Genomic DNA, 21,297 nt, shown 5'->3' on the forward strand with positions numbered 1-21,297 from the left:
AAAAATAGAACCACCAAATTCTATATATTTCTTGGCACTACCAGAACTCCATATTAGGTCTTTTTAAAAAACTATTTCTGTATTACTTTGTCTTGTTTCTTTTTCTCTTTTCTTCATTTAGGTTTTTCAGTATTGTGTTTTCTTTTGTGTGTTTTGTGTGCAAGGAAAGGTTTTAATTATAACAAACAAACAAACAAACTAACTAACTAACTAAACAAAAAATAAATAAATATTATTTGTGTTTGGTCAAAGACAAAACACCTGCACAAACATAAAACATTCAGATTTATTTTAGTTTGCCCTTTCCAAAGGTACATACACAAGTCTCAATGTTAAAAATGTTTATTTTTTTTGTCTGGGCATTTATCTACTACAAATTAGATTGACTTAACTCACAGTGATATATAGATAGAAAACAAAGCATAAATCAAAATGCAATGCACATTAATTAGTAAATGCTGTTATAAAAGAGGTCAGCACTGACAAAGCACCATTAGTAGTTAGAAAATGATAATTCACACCTGAGTTGTTAACTGTACTGCATATTCACAGTAAGAACAATACTTCTTTATAAAGTCCAGAACTTTTTTTTAATCACATAGATCCATCAGTCAGAACCAAAATCATCCGTGTCGTTCAGATCTTCCTCCACAAGCTTCATGAAGGGAGGAGACTTCTTCTTCCGCCTAGTAAATGACACAAAAAGTGAAATTAGGAGAGTTAAGAGATGATTTCAGACATATGAAAGCAGGAGCGTCACCTCATCTCGTTGCGCAGAGTATTCAGCTGGCCGTGAAGCTGCTCGTTGGCCTCCATCTGCTCGTCCACGTCCCTCTGCAGCTTCTTTTTAGTGTGCTCCAAACGCTCAATCTCCTCCTCCGCCTCATCCATCTGCCTCTTCGCCGTCTTCAACCGTTGAGTCAGCTGCCAAGTTTAACCAAGTAACATTCTCAGTACGCCAAGTGGCGGCCATTTCCTTCCCGATCTCTCCCTTAAAGGCTTGGGCTTTCCTACCTGGTCCATCTGGCTCTGCAGGTTGATGTGCTCCTCGTCCGCCTGTATTTTCATCTCCTTCACTTTGCGCTCCAGTTTGCGGTTCACCTGTTGCAGGTTGTTGTTTTCCCTTAGAGGTAAACCGTGAAAAGATCACATTGCTGCTGCAGCCATGTGTGACCAAACCCTTAGCTGATGAGTGATACTGGTGGGACACCAGAGAAAATGATCCGAGGGCTTAGCAGACCAGCACAGAACCGTGCAGAGGTATTAATGTCCCTTCAGCTTTTCTCATTTTCTTAGTTAGTTAGAAAAGCTCATCTAAGCTTTCCTCGTCTAACACATAAAATGTGTTTATCTATCACATTTTATGTAACACAAAGTAGTGCAAAATTGTTAAATGGAATAAAAACAATACATAATACATCTTCCTCTTTTTTTACAAATAAAAATCTGAAGACTGTAGCAGCAAAAACACAAATTCTTACCAAGTATTTCTGGTCTAGTTTCTCATGCGAATATCTTATTGCACTTGAAATAAGAAAAAACTAAATTACAAGTAACTTTTCAGCACAATATAGAAGCAGGGTTGGACAATAAATCAATAAAATTATAATGCAATAGATCAGGATCAGTAGATAATACATCTGATAGAATATTCAATCATTTCATTGAACTCTTTTCCAGAACCACACAGCATTCTGGGAGATGTAGGCAGAGGAAAGACTTTCGTGCCTCAACAAGGAGTAGACGACATAGACTTAAAGTTTTACAGTGGCATTTTCTTTTACTATTATTATAAAAACCAATATTAGTTCTTCTTTAAGCTACGCTCAGCATTCATAGCATCACAAGTACAAATACTGCTTTTGAAAAACATTCCTATTTGAAATAGGATTCTTCAGGATATCACTTACTTAAGTATGATTTATCTCACTGGACTGCAGAAAGAGACCTTATTTAATCATATTTACTGATAGTTATTGATGCTTTTGTGGAAAATAAAAAAACAGATAACAAAAAAGCTGTCTTAAAATTCATCAAGACAGCATTAACTCAAAATTCTTACGACAAGAAATTGTTCAAGATAAATGATAAATGATATGATAAATGCCCAACCCGTTGCCAGCTGAGCTAGGTTGGTGGAATCAACTGACTGACTCACTCTTTGGTTACCTAGCAACTCACTCACTCTTTGGTTACCTAGCAACAACCTGCTGAGTAACTGGTGCAGCAGCAACAGTTGAAGGTTTTTCCACTAAGCCTCATAACTGCTTAAAAATCATTTTTAAAAATGGCGGGAAGAGAAGCTGTAGATGAAACAGGAAATGTCACATCACCAATTTGGTAGCATTTCAGATTCAGAAAACAAAAAACTAATCAATAATTGTCAATATCAACCAATATGAAACACTTGTGTAGTAATATGTTTTTCAGTCATATGAAGTCAATAATTCCTTAATGTTGATGAAAAAATTATTGGTTTCTCTGGCAGATTATTTTACTTTTCACATGGAAAAAGCGTCTTGAGTGAAATAATCTGCTAGTGGAACTTTTAAAGAATTATTAAGGAGTAGTTAATTTAAAGCAAGCTCCTTTATCTGGCTGAATAGTTACTTGTAATTTAGTTTAGTGTTATTTGAAGTGTGTTGAGATATTTGCAATAGAAACTGTATAAAAATTTGTGTTTCTGCAGTCACACTCTTCATACCTTTATTTGTAAAATTAAAAAAGAAGGCCGTGTGTCATTTTCCGCCTAATTATGTGCTACTTTCCAGTAAAATGTGACAAGGTTTGTGTTTTTAACGTCCCAAAAATGTCTACAAGTTCTTTTTCCGGAGCGTTGTATCTTACAGAGTTATTTTCCACTGAACCACAGACTGATAAACTCATAATTAGCGTACATTTCAGAGAATGATAAAAGTTTTGTAATATTTGGGCAGAATGTTCTGACCTCTCTTCTCCTTGCAGCCTCTCCTCCAGCTCTTGGATTCGGCTGTTAAGTTTGGAGACGAGTGAATCCTGGTTTGTTCTCTGGGATCCTTCCAGATGACTGAGCCTGCTCTTCAGGTCTTTATTCTGAAAATAGGAATCAACCAGAGAATTTGAAGCTCAGAACCTGCTATGATTTCACGCATTTATCTCTCTGTGACTGTTATAGTTTGTATTTTCATTAATAAAAGATTTAAACCTTGAATTTCAATTTGTAAATGGACATTTTCTCTAAAACTAAATAAATTGTTTTTTGCAATATCATCAGACTTTTATAATACACATTTAACACAACAATGTTAAGAACATTTCCACATACAGTTTGACATTAGCAGAGAATACTTACAATTACCAGATTGTGGATACATCATGTAAAGAATGTAAACTTTACTTTTTTATAAAGCATTGTTTAGATCAGGCGTGTCCAAAGTGTGTCCAGGGGTCCATTTGTGGGTCCTTGAAGTAATTTTATAAGTCAACAGTGGGAAAAATGTTAAAAGATAAAACAATTTATTACCCCCCAAAATGGAAGTTGTTTATTTCTTAATGTTATGGATCTTTAGTGATATACAGATTTATAAAAAGTTATGATTGTTGGGTAAATAAAAAAATCACAAGAAACAATTTTATTCAATTTTAATGCAATGAATTTTGTTGCTTGCCAGTAATTTAAATTTGCCAGCTTTGACCCCCTGAGGGAAAACAGTTTGGACACCACTGGTTTAGAAAGTTATTTTTCCAGCTTCAACAGTCTGACCTCAAATTCTCTTTGACCTTTGCCAAAAATAATAGTTAGGATGTTTAATTTCCCTCTAAAACTAATTACTGGATAACTCTTGGAGGTAACAGTTGAATTCTAGTATCAGCGATAGCTAGCAGCAAATTAAACTTATAAATTGTTCTGTTGTGATTTTTTTAATATTCAAAACATTTTGTGTGTTTGAGCCTACTTCATATTGTGAGACCCGGTCCTATCCAACCGATTTAGCTACCTAGTGAACTGGGTTCAATTTCCCTTCTCATCCTCAGAGCTGATTATCTAGCTAGCTCTAGCTTAACAAGCTAGCTCTGTCTTTCTTTCTTTCTCTCATTATTTTTATCTATTTATCTTTCCATTATAGTCCTTTGGATCCAGCACTGTCAGTGTTAATATTTGAAGCTATTCCAAAGCATTAGCGTTGCCAGCCAGCTGACCTTTCACCCCTCCAACAGAAAATTGAGTCTTCCTGCATAACTGGCGTCACTCCTCACTCAAAGTGAAGCAGCGGCTACACCAGGATCTGCAACCTGTGACTCCACTAACAAAGGTGGTTCTTTGGACCTTCCACAAGCACTTCTAATAACTTCAGCCAAAAATGATAAAGAAACAACTCATGTTTTAAAAAAAAAAATATTGATGTAATACCAAATGTCAGGTTTAACAAAACTAAATTTCAATGCAAATTTTTGAGGATAAAACCAGGTTTCTCTGTTTTTTTGATTGAACTTAAGCAATATTTGCTTACAATTAGACCTTCAATTAATCAAAAAGTAAAAATGACAATATGGGCATTTTACCAACTTGAGACTGTGGAAGAGCTGTTGTCTTAAATTACTTTAACATGAGGCTCTTGGGGACATATGTCACAGTTTGTATAATTGTTTTCTTTGTGAAAGAGTACTATGTAATTTCCCTCTGATTATTATGTTTTAATTTTTGCTCCCCTTGGCTAATCTTCTGATACATACACACTTACATTTGTTGCTGTTATTCACTGAAATAAATAAAGTAAAAAAAAGAGTCAGATTTAGATGCTTTCTTTTTTTAATTTCCACAACAAGATCAGCTGTAATAATTTTTAAATTCCTTTCTTCTCTAGTTTTACACTTCGGGTTTCTTTTTTTTAATGTATTGAGTTCCACAAATATAATTATCTAGCTTATTGTTATAAAATTGTATGTTTTTCTTTATTTTAAAAATTAAATAATATGGTAGTTCTTTAAAAATGGCAGCTAATTCCTTATATTAGACATTCATCCAAAGTTATATGCCGAATTCAAGAATTATTGAATTAAAACAAGCTCCTGCATCTTGCTGAAAAACTACTTGTAAGTTAGTTTTGTCTTGGTAAGATTTAGTGTTTTGCACTGAGACATTTTGAGACAAGGTGAGGTCTTGCTGCATGGTAAATCTGATTAATGTTGCAGTGTGACGACTCGATTGACCTGTCTCTCCAGGCTCATCTTGTCACACTCCACATCCTGCCTGGCAGCTCGTTCCTGCAGCAGTTCATTCCTCATCTGATCCATCTGTCACAAACAAACAGAAGAGACATAATTTTTATTTTTCGTATGCAGTGTCCTGTGCTCTCTGTCAGAAAATCCTGGAGGAAAATGTGAGGCAGGTCCACTTCCGAAACACCATAAATTTGTAAAAGGGCAAACCATTTTTCACAGCACTTTTTGTGGCTCTGTGCATAAATAAATATTTTGTAATCAGTCTCTTAATCACAATTTCAGCTTGTAAGATTTAGTGTTTCCCTACCGACTCAGCAAGCTCTATAAAAAAAAGTATACCGTAATTATTTTTAAATCAAACTATGCTACTACTAGCAATGTCCTAAGTTAAAACAGACACTTTTATTTTGGTGTCACATGCTACTTTGTGTTCCTCTGTTATGAAAAGTCTCGACAGAATAGATCAAAATGAAAACAAGCAGGCTTGCAATTATGAAAGGACAACAGTAATTATTACTTGTAGCCACGATATGTAATATGAAACTGTGCCTTATGTGTTTTTAACTTCAATACTGATAGAAAACGCAGTCATTTGTTATTACAAGACAGGAGACACTGTAGAGTAAATCTGGTCTGGTTTCAGCAGGAACATCAAACTCATCACTAATAACATCCAGAGGCCCACTGAAGGGAGTGTGAATAGCTTCTCACAGTGGTTAGCTGTTGTTTTTTTTTTTGCTTTTTACGCTCCACCCCAAAATAGACTTGTGTGTCAATTAGTTTGCAGCACTTAGCTCCAGAAACATCATGGCCTACTTTGCAGGCAGGCTGAAGATGTGAATCATTTGCAAAAACATCAGAAATTGTGTCACAATGCCCAGAAACCCAGCTTAGAGAAAACAGCCACGCCGGTCACACAAATCAGCAGTTCCCATTGTTTTAGAGGGGAAATCTGAGAACTACATCTGTTTAGAATGAAAACAGATGTGGGGCTGGGATTTTGTACTGCTGACAGGCAGCATATAGTAACGCCTAAAAGATAAAATAAGGACATTTATATACATTACCAAAGAGTAAATGCTGAAAAAGTAAACCTACCTGTTCTTTAGTTTTGTCTAGTCGCTCCATCAGGAGATCTGAACCGCTGCGCTCATCGTTAAGATCTTCCTCCAGCCGCCTGGTTCGGTCCTGAAAGAAAAAGAAACAGCATAAAGTGCTTTTTATTTTAAAAAATCCTTCAAAAATTAGGAATCAGATTAGAGAAAGCAGAGACTGAGAAACAACATAGCAATGGTCTAAAATGAGCAGAAACATCACTATAATTTGAGGTACACCAAATGTCTAAAATAAAATCAAAATACACAAAACATATAAAAATACATGATTTTTCTTCCCAAAATACATACTTCACATACAAAAAACTTATATGCAATGGTATTTTTTCATATATGTAAAGTATAAGTAAAAAAGCAAATACAAAACATTTGTTGACATTATATACTAACAATTTTTATATGATTCTTTTGAAATTAATTTCATTATATTGTATAAAATAAGCATAAAAGTGGTCACTTTCAAGAGTAAATAATATAAGCCTTCTAATGTTGTACAATATACAAAGTGTAAACTGAATGTGATGTAAGGATTAAAAGTTTTTGTATTTCTTTTTCATATGTTTCCATCTCTGGAAATGAGAAAATTAGTTCTAGTTATGTCGAATATTTTTTAATTGTTTGGTCAAAATCTGGATAAACTGCAGATCATTAAAAATGAAACTGTTAAATAAACCTGTACACAGCAAATTCAAAAGTCTTAAATGTTTTGGTGTTAGTAGACTTTATGCAAAAGCAGAGTTAATTTTACTCTAATAGAGTCACATTCTGTTTATGTAGCTCTGGGGTGTAAATTATTAGTAGTTAAAATCCAGTGTTAAAACAAAGTTTTTTCCGTATCAAATCTATCGGTGTTAAAATGGAACCAGTAACTCTTGACTTCTTAACTCTGAACTCCTACAGCCGCTGTATAACACTAAAGGAGCTCATTCACTGACTCCGCCCCCAGAATCACCGGTTCCCTCCGAAGCGACGTCAAGCGACAGACGCCAAGTCATTTCAGGACAATTTACTTTCCACATGTCTGAGTTGTTCACTGCGCTTGGTAAGTAATTTTTTTTCTGAGATGGTATATAACTATTATTTTGAGTTGAGATCAAGCTGTATCATCGACATCACGTTCGCCACACGGCTCCGTGTTAGCATATTTAGCTTAGCATATTTAGCTTAGCATGCCGGATGTTTGCGGAGTTTAAGTGTTGACAAAAAATCGAGCCGTTGGACATTCAGTCAAATTCTTGGCTAACGAACAGATCCGTTATAATCTGGAGTATGTTTTTTCATGATGTTGAACGTTTACATGAATATTGGTCAGATTTATCAGCCTTTCTGATCATTCCTTTTAACTTTTTCATGTTGTAAGCATTATTTCTGCTGTTTTGTCTTCTTATATACATTTTGCAGCATGTTTTAATCCTTTTATTGCATTTTTCCATATATTTGTACCAGTATGGTTGCGGATGAATCGCCAGTCGTCAGCGTCAACCTCCCGAACCCTACGTGGATTCTTCAAAGATTCAAGCTCCAAAAATGATTCTGTAAGTGTTAATTTATCTGAAACTCCACATTTCTATAATTGAGGCTTGTTGTTAGAGTAAAAATGTATTCTTTCGTTCCATTTTTCATTGTTATGGTTTTTGTTTGTTATGATCCAGAGACCAATACTGGCTATAGTACTCGGTGCAGTAGAGGAGCACGGTGATGTCTGGGGCCAAAGTTCACGAACAGCCCAACAACCCGAAGACAATCTGTGTTAGTGAGTGGACAGCTTTTTGGGGGAGTGCAGAAAGGCCCAGTCCCTTATCAACAGAATCATAAACTGGATGGATCTGAATATCAGGTTGGTCTGTTATGTTCTGTAATATCCAGCAATCTACCTGTTAAAAGAACATTTGCTCTATCATATTACATGAACTACTTGCTTTACTTTCTCCGCCTTGTACTTTGAACAATTTCATGCATATTGTATTGAAGAAAAATGTATTAAGCATATACTGCATTTTGTATTGCACAGCTGATATGTCAGACCTCTTGATAAGCAATATGTGAATGAAGGCGACATGTGAAACATGCACATTATTCCACGTTGTAATATGTTTTGTAATTATGGCGCATGTTTTGAAATAAATGTATTTGAGAAAATCATTGCCTCTTTTATTAAATGTTTATTTTCCAAAGAATTTTTAAAAGTTCAAAACAATAAAATCCCTATTTAGTATGAATTACAAATAACTCTTATGAAGTAAAAAAAAATACTCTGAGCGTTAATATTAAGATCTAACACTGAATTAGTGTTAGTAAGTGTTAAATGATTAACTCCAGCAGATTTGATATCTGACACTTAATTAGAGTTAAGGTACCAACTCTCCAAAGAGAGTTAAATTAACACTTTATGGTGTGGACCCATATAGACACTTTAAAAATGTTGAAATCAAATCTGATAGAGTTAATTTAGACCTGCTGGATTTGCTGTGTACTCAAATGTCACTTTAGAGCGAACATAAATTTAATACTTCAGTGTCAATCATGGATGGTTTTGTCTAGTTTCTTTTGCAGGTATTTTAGTCCACTTGAATTAAAACAAAACTAACTTACAAATAACTTTTCAGCAAGATAAAGAAGTTTGTTTTAAGCAAATAATTCCTTAATATTGATAAAAAGGTCTAGTTCCCCAGGCAAATTATTTCACTTATAGGAAAATAGTATTGTTGTACACAAAAAAGCTCCTCTATCTTGATGAAAAGTTACTTGTAAGTTAGTTTTGTCTTATTTCAAGTGTACTAAGATATTTGCACTAGACAAAATACTTTGTGTGTTTTTGCAGGTAGTTCATTTATATTCTTGTGTTTTGATTTTGTTTGTGTTTTAAGGTATTTCATGCTGTCTTTTTGTGTGTAATGTTTGTAAAAACATTATTTTATTGTAAACTAAGCATTAAAGGCATTAAAAGGCAGTAACTACAGACTGCAGCTTCTTCAGACTTTTTCTTTTGCAGGGAGTGTTTGAGCGGTGAAGGCAGGGATGAGGAGGTAGGAGGATCCCTAAAAACACCTGGACAGGTCTGATAACTTTTTACTGTAAACACCAGGCTCCGTAACTGATACGCAGTGTCAACACTCAAATGTTATGTTTTGTCATCAGCAGAACAAACAGTGCTGAGTTGCTGCCACTGTTTAAAAAAGGCTGGGCTTTTGGTGAGGAGGCTGGAGTGGAAAAACATTTGGAAATTAAATAAAAAGACTTGTCATTTGAGGTAAACTAAAACAGATACAAGTCAAAATAAATAAATTACTTCATAACCTGCAATTGACCCGAAAGTGTCCCGCATGCCCAGTAGAGGGCGCAGTAGTGTTTTGCCAACCGCCATAAAATACGTAGAAGAAGAAGAAATGCTCAGTGTTTTCGGAAGTAAACATGGATGCTGATGGTGGAGCATATCTTTCCTTTTTAAAGTTATTATCTAACCGGAGCCAGCACATTAACAATTTAATCCTCATTATAGTCCGCTATGGTTGTTTTTCTTGTCGCTTGCCCGTATCAGGGTGCAGAATAGTGACGTTTGTCGCGTATCAATGACGTTCACACTCGAGTCACATTTGAAAAGATCAGGTACGTATCGGATTTAGAACCACAAATTCAGGTCGCCTGGCCCGCATTTGAAAAAAAACCAAAAAAAAACCGATCTGTGTTGTTCAAACTGTCATGAAAAGATCAAATACAGATGGAATTAAGGAATAAATTAATTAAATAAATCGGAAATGGGTCGCTTCAGGCTGCAGTGTGAACGTAGCCAAACATTACATGAGAACTATGTACTGCTTACAAGTTTTTGAAAAGTAACTACGTTAAGTAAAGTAACTAATTACTATTACCAAGTAACTTGACAAACAGATTATAACACAGTAACACTTTATCTGTATCTGTGCTATTGCCGCTCTTCATTTGTGAAAATTAGGTTGACCATATTTTACTTTGTCAAAACGAGGACAACCTGCAGCGGGGGTTATCTTTACTTTTCCTACACACACTCGCACACATAATGCAACGTGATTGGATTTGGGGAGAAGGGCGTGACTAATTTGCCATACAAAGAAACCTGGAATGGAGTAGTGGAACGGAGTGGCAATGTAATCACAATGTAAGCTATGTAATGTGTTTTGAGGCAGTTGACCAAAATCCCGGACGATTTTTAAATTCCCCCCGGACATCTTTTTAGGTCTGAAAAGTAGGACATGTCCGGGAAAAAGAGGACGTCTGGTCACCCTAGTGAAAATTATACCTCCATGAGTTTAGCCTGGCGCTCCCGGTCCTCCAACACGGCTGCATTCTTCTGCTCCAGCTCCTCCACCCGCTGCTCCAGCTGCCGGCCTCTCAGCTGGACCTCCTGCTGCTCCCTGTGACACCGCCGCAGATCCTCCTCCAGAGGAAGCAGCTGGCCGGAGAACAGACCAGCAGCCAAAGGAAGAAGAATCAAACTTTAATTTCTTTTTGGGTGGGATCAGACAGATAAGCTCAATCTGAGTCATTTTTTCTAATCAAAAAACCTGAAACAAGATAAGTTTAATCTCTCCGCCCTGCCTTTGACTCATCATCCTGCTGACTAAGACATATTGCTGAATGCTGCACAATGTGTGCCACACCTCTTCCTGCAGTTTTTTGGCTGCCTGTCTGGATTTCTCCAGCTCTGCTCCCTTTTCCTGCAGCTGTCTGCGCAGCTCGGCCAGCTCCCTCTGACTCCTCTCTCTGGCCTCGTCGACCTGGTGCTGAAGCACATCTGTGGACGCCTCGCACTCCTCCATGATGGTGTTCATCTAAGCAGCCAGATAAGCACACCACTCACCTCAGTTTAAGGATATTTGGACTTTTGTAAGCACATAATTTATCTGCTGACCTCATGTGACTTCATGCATATTTCTGTTCCCATATTTCCTAAAAGCAGAGAACTTCGTCCCTCTCACCTTTCTCTGCAGTTGCTCCATCGCCCTGTCCTGCATCCTCCTCTCATCTTCCAGCTCTGCTTTCATTTTCCACAGCTCTTCAACTTGCTTCCTCTCTTCTTTGAGCTTTTCCTTTAAATCCTTGTGCTCATGGTTTAATTTGGTCAGCTTACTCTGAATCAGGAACAGACGGGAGCTCACGGATCATGATTTGAAATCTAGATATGACTGATTATCATATTTACTGTCAGATCGCTTCAGCTTTTCCACATTTGTCATGTTGCAACCACTAATAATATTGCATTTGTTGGGGATTTTATGTAGTTGGCCGACACATACAATTACAATGGAGAACATTAATATCTGAAGTTGTAACTCAAGTTGCATCTAATGATTATTTTAGTTATTGATTAATCTGTCTATTATTTAGATGACTAATTGATTTAAAAAAAAGATTCAGTTCCGTTTTTAAATAAGAAAAGATAATTAGGATGAGCAGCAGCAAAAAAAAAAAAAAACTTCCAACAGAAACTCAACCATTTCTTTTTCACCTAAACCCAGTTTAGGGCTAATCTGTTCACTAATTTTTGGATAAACTGAGTAAAAGAAATAATAGAAAAAGATGATAAGTAAGAGATTTGTTTTACAGAATTTGAACCAGGCAAAGTTAAAATTGTGACTTTAGTGTTTTTTATTTTTCATCTGAGGATATTTATTTTTTACACAATTTTGGCTTAATTACTGCTCTGAGTTTGTTGTTCTGTCAGCAAATTACCTCTTTTTGGGTCCGAATCTTCCATTTAGCAATTAATCGCTTACTAAATGAGTTATTTCAATCATCATGATTAATCCATTAATCGTTTCATCTCAAGTTGCAACATGAAGGATTGTTTTAAAAAAGTTGGAGTGTGAATACTTTTACAAGACATTTTGCTCTTATTACCTGCACATCTTCCAAGCGGGAAAGCAGAGACTGGTTAGACTGACACAGCTCTTCCTCGCTCTTCCTCACATCCTCCAGCATTTCCTCCACCTGGTTCTTTTCCCTCTGAGGGAGGAGGGGAAACAGGAAGTGAGATTAAGATCATCTAGAAACATCTGTTTCTGGTTTTTCATCCTCTCACCTCCAGCTGCTTCGTTCTCTGCTCCATCATCCTCTCCGTGGTTTTAAACTCCTGGATGGCCTGATTCAGTTGCTCCACCTTGTTGCTCAGCTCTCGGACTTTTCCTTTCAGGTTGTCTCTCTCCTGGATCAGTTCCTTCAGCTGCACCTTAGCTGCACCTTTCTCCTCCTCCACCTGAGCCACTTCCTGACCCAAGTAGGCGTTGCTCTGAAAGGCAAAATGAAAAATAAAGCTAAAATAAATCTAATTATTATGGAACCCCCTATAGCACACGACAGAGTATTAGGACCATACTAAGAAAAATTATACAATAAAATGAAATTATGAGTATAAAGTCATAATATTACGAGAATAGTCATAATTTTACAAGAAAATCATACAAAAACACAGTCTAAATAATATGAATAAAAAGTTGCAATATTTTGAGAATAATGTCATAATATTACAAGAACAGAGTTGTACAAAAATAAAGTCTAAATAATACAAAAATAGTCATAATATTTCAATAATTAAATCATACTGTAAGAAGAATAAAGTTGTAATATTCAGAAACAAAATCATAACATTACTAGAATAAAGTCATAAGAGAATAAAGTCGAAATGTTATGAGAATAAAGTTGTAACATTTTGAGAATAAAGTCATAATACCTTGAGAAAGTCATATGAAAATAAGTCTAAATTATACAAGAATAAAGTAATAATATTACAAGAATATAACTATAATTTTAGGAGAATAAAGTCATATGAAAAAAAGTCTAAATAATACAAAAAAAGTCATAATATCTCAAGAATGAAGTTATAATATCGCGAGAATAAAGTTGTAAAATTTCAGGAATAAAGTCATAATATTACAAGAATAAAGTAATACAAAAATAAAGTAATGAACTGAAAGAAAAATCCCCCATGTCCCTTAGGGGCCTCCGTACATTACAGTTGTACCTTAGTGAAAGTTTCTCTCACCTCCTTTGCTTGCTGCAAGTGAACCAGCAGCTTCTCGAGCTCCAGTTCGTATTCTTCCTTCAGAGCAGCGATGTATTTATCATGAGTCTCCACCTCCTCTTTGAGCGCCCCCTTCAGGGCACTCAGCTCCATCTCCCGGTGGTGCAGCACCTCCTCCTGCTCCTCTTTCACCTGCAGCATCTCCTGAAAGTCCACACGCATCTGTGCCAAGTCCTGACACACACCCATCATTAAAAAAAATTGGTCAGAGGTCAGTGGAGAAACCAGTTCCTGACTCATGTGGTCTGGCTCACCTGAAGAAGAACCTCTTTCTCCGTATTTATCACGTCGGTCTTCTTGGCGCGGTCCAACTCGTCGTGCATCTCGGAGAGTTGTTGCTGGAGGTCTTTCATCTCCGCTTTAGCTCTTTCTCTTTCGGTCTTCATCTGAGTCAGTCTAAAGAAACGACAAACACAGAGGAAGGGTTTTACTTTCATACAGTGTGTTGCACCTTTTGAACTTTTCCGCGTTTTCACAAACTTCAGTAGATTGTATGTGAATGACGGACCAAAACGTAGCACTGTATCAATATTTGCTTTAATCTGAAAAGCTTTTTTCTATTCCGCTCAGCTATTGTTTTTGTGGCTGTTTCAAATTCTGACCAGTTTCCCTGCTGAAATAAAGTATCCCCATATCATTATGCTGCCACCACCATGTTTCGCAGTGGAGTGATGAGTTCAGTGATGCCCATGGATATTTTTTTGTTAGTTTTCCACCACATTTAGCATATTGCATGTGTGCCAGAAAAGTTAAACGTGATCTCATCAAGCAGTTTTTCTTGTCAGATGTTTGCTGTGTCCTTGTTTTTGTTTTTTCCTCCACAATTACCTGGTTGTTTCTCTCATTAATGTCAAATCGAGTCCTTGATTTTGTTGCATACCAGATGTGATTTTTGATTTTCATCGATTTATTTTATTTTTGTTTTATTTTTAGTTGCTTTCTTTTCTAAAAAATAAATTGTACACAATGTTTTTGAAAAGTGGCTTTGATTTTTAATCATCCCTTCTGCGAGTTGTACGATGAAGTATGAGTCAGGCTATGAAAATAAAAAATTTTGTCAGAATATTAGAAGAAAAAAAAATCTTAAAACTACAAAAAAATTGTTTTAATGAGGGGCAAAAAAGCTTAGAGTTATCAGAATCTGACATGACCAGCTCAGTTCTTGGAAGTTTTTACTTTAAAATAGTTGATTTCATGAGTGTTTCAAAATCCTGCTACTGATAATAATTTGATGCTGTGTTAAAATATTAAGTATTGCCTCTAGGTTTTCATAAGATTTGTACTTTATTCTCTTATTACAACTGTATTCCTGTAATATTCTGAATTTATTTTCATATAAAAATAAAATAAAAACTCTTAGCCTGTTCCTAGTATGCTATTGTAGAGTTGTTATGAATTCAAAATCCAAATAAGTAGAAGCTGTAAAACAAGATGGCTGCCCTGCACGCTCTGAAAAAACATCTAAATATAAAAAATACAAAAACAAAAAGAAAGTATCACCATGTCACATTATTCAGATTTGCAGTATATTTATAAAAACATCTAGCTACTTCTACTTCACAATCATAAAGTAATTTCTGTTTGCCTATCACATAAAAACCCAATAAAATGTGTTAAAACTTGTGGTTGTAATGTGACAAAATGTGGAAAAATTCAATAAAATGTTGACATTTTAGGAGAAAAGTGTTTTTTTTTTCACAGTTCAAACTGTTTATTTAAATGTTCAAAAGTATTAGTATAGGCTTAATGACCAGGTGGAAGTTACTATATAAGAAACTACATTCTAACATAAGTTTGAAGAAATGATTTAAAAGCAAACAAAAGCTTTAAACTGTGTTGGATCCTTACTCCTGTTTGGTGGACTGAAGCTCTGCCTCGATTTCCGTCAGTTTCTCTCTCAGTTTGCGAAGCTCCGTCTGACTTTTGTTCAGCTCTTCTTGAAGTTTCTTCTTCTCCGTTCTCGCTTTCTCAAAAGCTTTGGCTAACGTCATTTCATTCTGTAAATTCAATAAAAAACAACAAAGCATTAAAGACAACATAACCACAGAAACACGAGGTGATGGATTGTTCTGCACCTTAATCTCAATGCCAAGTTTTTGCTTGAGATGTGCGACTTCTTTCTCCAGAGCTGCCCGTTTCTCCTGCAGCGCTTTTATTCCTGTTGCAGAGGCCTGCAGAGAAACAAAAATCTAATTAACACAATGCCACCTCCATAAATCCTGCAGATCCATGTTGGTAAACATCTCACTTTCTCCTCCTCCTCCACACTCTCCGCAGCCTTGGACTTGAGTTCGCTGATGTTGTCGAGCAGCAGTTTGACTTTTCTTTGGGTTGTGGGGTCATCATCTGCGGTCCTGGAAAAACAGGACGCACAGTTCTGAAACTCCGCAGTTTTTTGTTTGAAAAGATAAAGTTTCAAATTCGCTGCCAGCTTCCAGAGGAGAGCAGGAGTTCTGTTTGAATGTATTTTTCTCCCCTGGTATGAAGCAGGAACTGGTGGATGTTTAATATTTTCCAGAAGAAGCAGTTATTTTATCAGTGAAGCCGTGGTCATGCTTTGCATTCCTGACTACTGGGAGTTTGAGTTCACACAGCTGGAACAGCAGCCAGATTCCTGCAGGAACGTAGCTGTGAAACCACCAACTCATCATCACTAAATGATGCCGGAAAAAGTTTCCAAAACACATTTTCATAGGGGGAAAAAAAAAAAACTAATTTCTTTACAAGCAAAGTAATTAATCTGTGGATCAGTATTAATATTTTTGAACTCTGATATTGAGTTGTTATGGAGTAAATGGTTTGATGTTTCTAGTAACAAATTGGTGTCTAAAAATGAAGTCTGAGGAAGAACAGAGGTGTAAAAAACATTTCTTTAACCCTTTAAGGCCTAAGTTTCAAATCTCCCCATGGAAGTTTTGGCTTATTTTAATTGTACAAAGTTATTTGAATGTCCTGCGAGTAGATATTTTTGCCCATTTCTCCATAACAACTAGAACTTTCAATATCTAGCATTTATTTACAATTTACCGTCTACTAAAAGAGTGTTTCATCAGATTAAACCGAAGTAAAACATGCTCCCTGCAACGGTGGGAGTGAAATTACCGTAATAACCCAATATTGGCTGGAAAGCGCAACAACTCCCCTTTCAGAAACCGTTGGGTAGCGCAAAGTATCGCAGCGTTACGGCTTGTAAAAATGTGTCGTCGGCAACACCTTTCAGCCGATAAGGGTTAAAGGTAAATGTATTTTGCTGTGAGACGGTGAGAGAGAGCAAGACTTTCAGTAGATAGTGCAGGCTAAATGGAGAATAATCAGGTTTTATACTTTTGATTCGTTATAAATACCAGTTTGTTATGGAAAATTACAGTTTAGAAGACGTTATTAATCCCAGACAGTAATACAATTACAGTTAGATCCAATTTATTTAAGTAATAAACATTATGTGGTAGCGTAAGATACATTCAGAATCAAAATTAACCCTATAAATAAGACACATCTGCATATTATTAAAGCTAATTTGACATAAGGTGCTGAAGACAGAAATTTCAACTGTCATAATTTTGTAATTGTTTTAAAACTGTTGCTTGTTTTTATAGTTATGTAACTTATGCCACTTATATAAATATTTAATAGACAAAAAAAACAAATAATTCACTTTCTGTTTCCATGTCTTTTGATGCGAAAGATTATTTGGGACACTGAAAAACCAATTCTGACTTAATTCTCAAAATTATTATTTTTTTAGTGGTCCTAACCCTCTTCACATAAAAGCTTCATTTTTACTAGAATGTATAAATTTTTACATGACGTTTGGGGTTTCAGTTTTTAGTGTCGCTATCTTCAAAACCTCAATTTATGAGCTAAACTTGGGCAAACAGAAGCTTAACCAGTTTGACAACAAAAATCTTGCACAAATTCACAAGAAATAATCCAGAGCAGCTCTTTGTTTTTTCAACACCTTTAAAACAAAAACATTTACCTTGTCGTTTAGTGTACGTTAGAGGCGTGGTTCTGCACCTTTGTAAAGTAATAATAACAACGGAAGTTTTCTTTCTTACATCTTTCAAGCTTTAATATATTTTACTGGAATTTAATATGATGGTCCAACATAAAGAAGTGAATAATTGTAAAATGTAAAAAAATTAAAGAGCTATGAATACATTTGCAAAGCTCTGTACTTTTCGCTGCTTCTGGTTTGTGCAGAAGTGGGTAGTAACTTGTTATATTTACTCCGTTACATTAACTTAACAAGTATTTTTACTACACTGTATTTTCTTACTTTTACTTGAGTAATTTTATTATGAAGTATTTCTACTCTTGCTTGAGCAAAATTTCTGGATTTTCTACCCAGTGAATGAAAACCAAACAGGTTTTAACCAAACATTCACCAGGCACAGACACACACCTGCAGTTTTTGTTCAAGTTTTATATTGAAAGAAACTGATTTAGCCTGATTTTGTTATTTTTGTTACTTATACAAATTGTCATTTTCATCCTGAAAACATCAAAATTTCCACTCAACTTTTAATTTGGTCCATCAGATGATGTCATTTTTAAATATTAAATGATTGCTAATTTGATCCGTTACTCAGCAGACTTTTTACCAAATACTTTTTTACTCTTCATTGAGTAATTTCTTGGGTGGGTACTTTTTACATTTACTTGAGTAAAAACATGTTGAAGTACTCTTTCTTGAGTAAAATCTTGGGGTATTTTATCCACCTCAGAGTTTGTGTCTCAAAGCTGCATGTTCTTGTTACAGAGCATTTCTCCAAATGAAATAAAGAGTTGAGGTTTCTTCTAAGCTTGCTGGAATAATAAATTAATTGTATGATAAATTAAATTGAGCTCTATAATTTCCATTTTGCACACCTTTATAATGCAAATCAGCCTCTGATCTGTTGTGAGAGCGTGAACCTGCGCTGCACTCACCCGTTCTTCAGACACGTGAAGAGTATTTGCTTTGTTGCTTCTTCAGGCGGATCTGCTGAGAGCTCTTGCTGTCCTTTCAGAAGATCAGGAGTAACCTGGTTAGGGAACATACACCCAATAAATACTGACTTCTAAGAAACTGCGTAGCTCCCTGACAACCTCTTTACCTGTGCGTCTCTTTCGTCCGGCGGTTTGGACAGCACTGCCGTCTCTTTCCCTTGCTGTCCCTTGCTCAACTTGCTCTCCTCGACTCTGTTTGTCCGAGCGGATTCTCCGCCGAAGAGGCGCGCCCTGGCTGATCCAGGGGGATAAATCCCAGCTGGGGTTTCTCCTCTGCTGCCCTGAAGGGAAGACGCTCTGCTGGCTGAAGGCGACGAGGAAGAGGAGCTGGAGGTGCGGCTGCTGTCTACGCTGCGGGAGCGCCGGCACGCCTCTTTGTCCAGCCTGTTCCTCGGACCTCGTCCCCTCTGCAGGCTGCTGTTGAACCGGCTTATTAATCTGCCGACAGACATGATGGAGTCGGTGTCCACGGCGTTTGGGGACAGCGGAGCGCTGTGTCCCTCTGAGGAGGATGTGAGGTCTTGGTTGAGATCTGCTGGGTCGTCTGCAGGACCTTCGGCAGGCAGTGGGATCCTGGGTTTGGCGGGCTCAGCAGAAAGCGATGCGTGTCGGAACCTGGAGAGGCTTTGGTTGTTATTTTCTGGGTCGTACGGCCTCAGGATCTCAGACTGACTCTGATAATTAAACCCAGAAGAAGAGTTTGGCCTCCGCTGCGTCTCATCCACCGACCTTCTCACCACCCCGGGGTTGTAACCCGCCTGGTGAGTTATGACAGACACGTCCTTGTGGATCTCCTGACCAGAACTGTTCAGGACCACGTAAGGCTGGCCTTTGAATCCCTGAACCTGCACTCTCACTCCAAACAGGTTCTCCTGGCTGCCGGCTGCTGCAGGTCGGTGCTGCAGCACGTAGCCCCTCTGCATCTGGACCTCCGTGGAGCCGCTGAGTCTGTGAGACTCCATCCCGCCGCTGCCTAACCTGCTGGAATAACACCGCATGTTAGACGGAGACTGGCGTTGCACGGGAGAGCGGTTTGAAAACTGGTGCATCAGGCTGATACAGCGAAGCAAGCTGTTTACAAAACAGAGCCCCGGTGTGCACAGTGGCAGACATGCTGGGCGCTCCTCTCCAGCTGCACCCGGCAGAATGAATGTGCACTGAGAGGATAATATTGCTGCGCAATGAAAACAGCCCCCTTCTGTGTGCGCTAATGACAGGGCAACTATTGTACAGCTCCAGATGAACCGGCTACATGACGACTGCGACGGGTGTCGTCACCCACTTCATGGGATAACGCTTCGGGAGTATGTTTGTCCACAAATGCGCCACTATGAGGCAGAAACACTCGAACAGACGAGGCTTTGTGCTGCAAACAATATTGGATCGTCTCAAGAGCCTCATTCTGCACAATCCAAGCCTAAAGGAAAATCTAAAAGCAGCTTAAAGGAGGAAAATTAAGTGGAAAAACTACATTAAGATAAAATTCTTCTTGGCAACTAGTTAGAGAAAATCCTAAAATAAACAAGACACATTGCCAAATTTATATGAGTTAAGATAAAATCAAATAAAAGTTAAGTTAATATAAGATTATATATGTATGTTAAGATTCAATAAGGTATGTTCAGTTATGCTAAGCTTAGATAAATTAAGATAATATCTTATTAAAATTAAGGTAAGATAAATTAAGATAAAATATGTTATGCATGTTAAGATCAGATAAAAATGTATGTTAAGTTAAATTAAGATTAGATAAGTTTAGTTAAGTTAAATTAGGGTAAGATAAATAAAGTTAAGATAATATATGTTATGTATATTAATGTTAGATAAATTAAGATTAGATAACTTGACTTAAATTATGATAAGTTAAGATATGTTATGTATAACTTATCTAAGATTAGATAAGGTATGTTAAGTTAAGCTCAGTTAAAACTTTAATGTCCACCAAGGTGGAAATTTTCTTTCTGCCCTCTAATCATAAAATAAAACACATTCATACAATCAGAATATCAACAATTTGTGCATAGATTAAAACTTTGCATACCGAAGGTAGATGTTGTCATTTAGTTTGGTTAAAAATGGCTGTTGCACTGAGAATAAATGAGGAGATCTGGGTAAAAACAGATTTACATACAAAGAATATTTTTTTTATTGTAAATGCAAAACATACAGTATATATTTTGTGGGACAGTTTTGACTTTATTACTGCTTTGAATATGTTGTTCTTTCAGAACACTACCTTTTTTGAGGATATTTACTCCAGTTGGCCACTAGTTATTTCTGATTTTATTTAGAGATATCAGAGTAAAAGGGGCTAGAAAAAAAAGGCAACCTCATTTTCTTTTTTGTTTTTCTTAAGTATTTTTAAACCCTCTATCACCGTTCTTACAATTATAAACTACTTAGTGTTTGCCAATGAAATCTATACTATCTATACTTCTATCTATACTATATAAAATTTGTGGACTAACAGCACTCAAGTGATCTCTGTAATAACATGATCATTTAAAGCCTTCAAACTGACTTCTTAAAGTAGTTTGATGATCCACTGGTGAAAAAATGATATTTGAATCGTAAATTTAAGTCTTTTTCACATTATTTTTCTTGGTGGTGGACATTTTGGCAACAGGGAGCATGTGAAAGGAAATAATCCTTAAGGCGTGAGGTTCTGGTTCTGCGCAGTCTAAACTTTCAGACGTCAAACTTTAACTTAAAGGAGCTTCTGACTAAAGTAACGGAATAAAAATAGTGTGAGATCTTAAAGTCGAACAGAAACTTACCGCGTGTGTGTGTGTGTGTGTGTCCGGTTTTAGGAGCGGTAGGTCTTCCTCCTCCTCTTCCTCCTCCTCCTCCTCGAAGCGATCCGGCTGCTCTGCCTCCGCCCGGACTGGATCCCGGAGTCCCGCTCAGAGAGGCGGTCACTCCGCGCTGTTC

General features: G+C 36.7%; 1 protein-coding gene and 1 long non-coding RNA gene across 4 annotated transcripts; one reads left to right on the forward strand and one right to left on the reverse strand.

The window, feature by feature from the left end:
* Positions 1-268: 268 nt before the first annotated feature.
* LOC114159404 (cingulin-like protein 1) lies at positions 269-21,270 on the reverse strand. Of its 3 annotated transcripts, none has more exons than XM_028041377.1 (19): positions 21,144-21,270; positions 18,474-19,347; positions 18,307-18,374; positions 15,623-15,728; positions 15,450-15,545; positions 15,223-15,371; positions 13,629-13,770; positions 13,336-13,548; positions 12,376-12,582; positions 12,195-12,299; positions 11,273-11,425; positions 10,955-11,125; positions 10,594-10,746; positions 6,301-6,390; positions 5,191-5,274; positions 2,948-3,072; positions 1,015-1,123; positions 761-924; positions 269-686 (listed from the first exon to the last, which is right to left on the reverse strand). In XM_028041377.1, exons 2-19 carry the CDS (start codon positions 19,326-19,328, stop codon positions 608-610), a joined length of 3,069 nt encoding a protein of 1,022 aa, XP_027897178.1. In that variant the 5' UTR covers positions 19,329-19,347; positions 21,144-21,270; the 3' UTR covers positions 269-607. The 3 variants fall into 3 exon arrangements, with proteins under 3 accessions (XP_027897178.1, XP_027897159.1, XP_027897169.1); XM_028041358.1 differs by having other exon boundaries at positions 18,307-18,401; XM_028041368.1 differs by having other exon boundaries at positions 18,307-18,401; positions 18,474-19,344; positions 21,144-21,262.
* Positions 6,923-8,446, forward strand: LOC114159444 (uncharacterized). The gene is made up of 3 exons (XR_003598583.1): positions 6,923-7,359; positions 7,764-7,852; positions 7,970-8,446. It is a non-coding gene; the product is annotated as an uncharacterized LOC114159444 (long non-coding RNA).
* Positions 21,271-21,297: the final 27 nt, after the last annotated feature.

This window comes from Xiphophorus couchianus, chromosome 2, assembly GCF_001444195.1.
Source record: "Xiphophorus couchianus chromosome 2, X_couchianus-1.0, whole genome shotgun sequence".
NCBI lineage: Eukaryota > Metazoa > Chordata > Actinopteri > Cyprinodontiformes > Poeciliidae > Xiphophorus > Xiphophorus couchianus.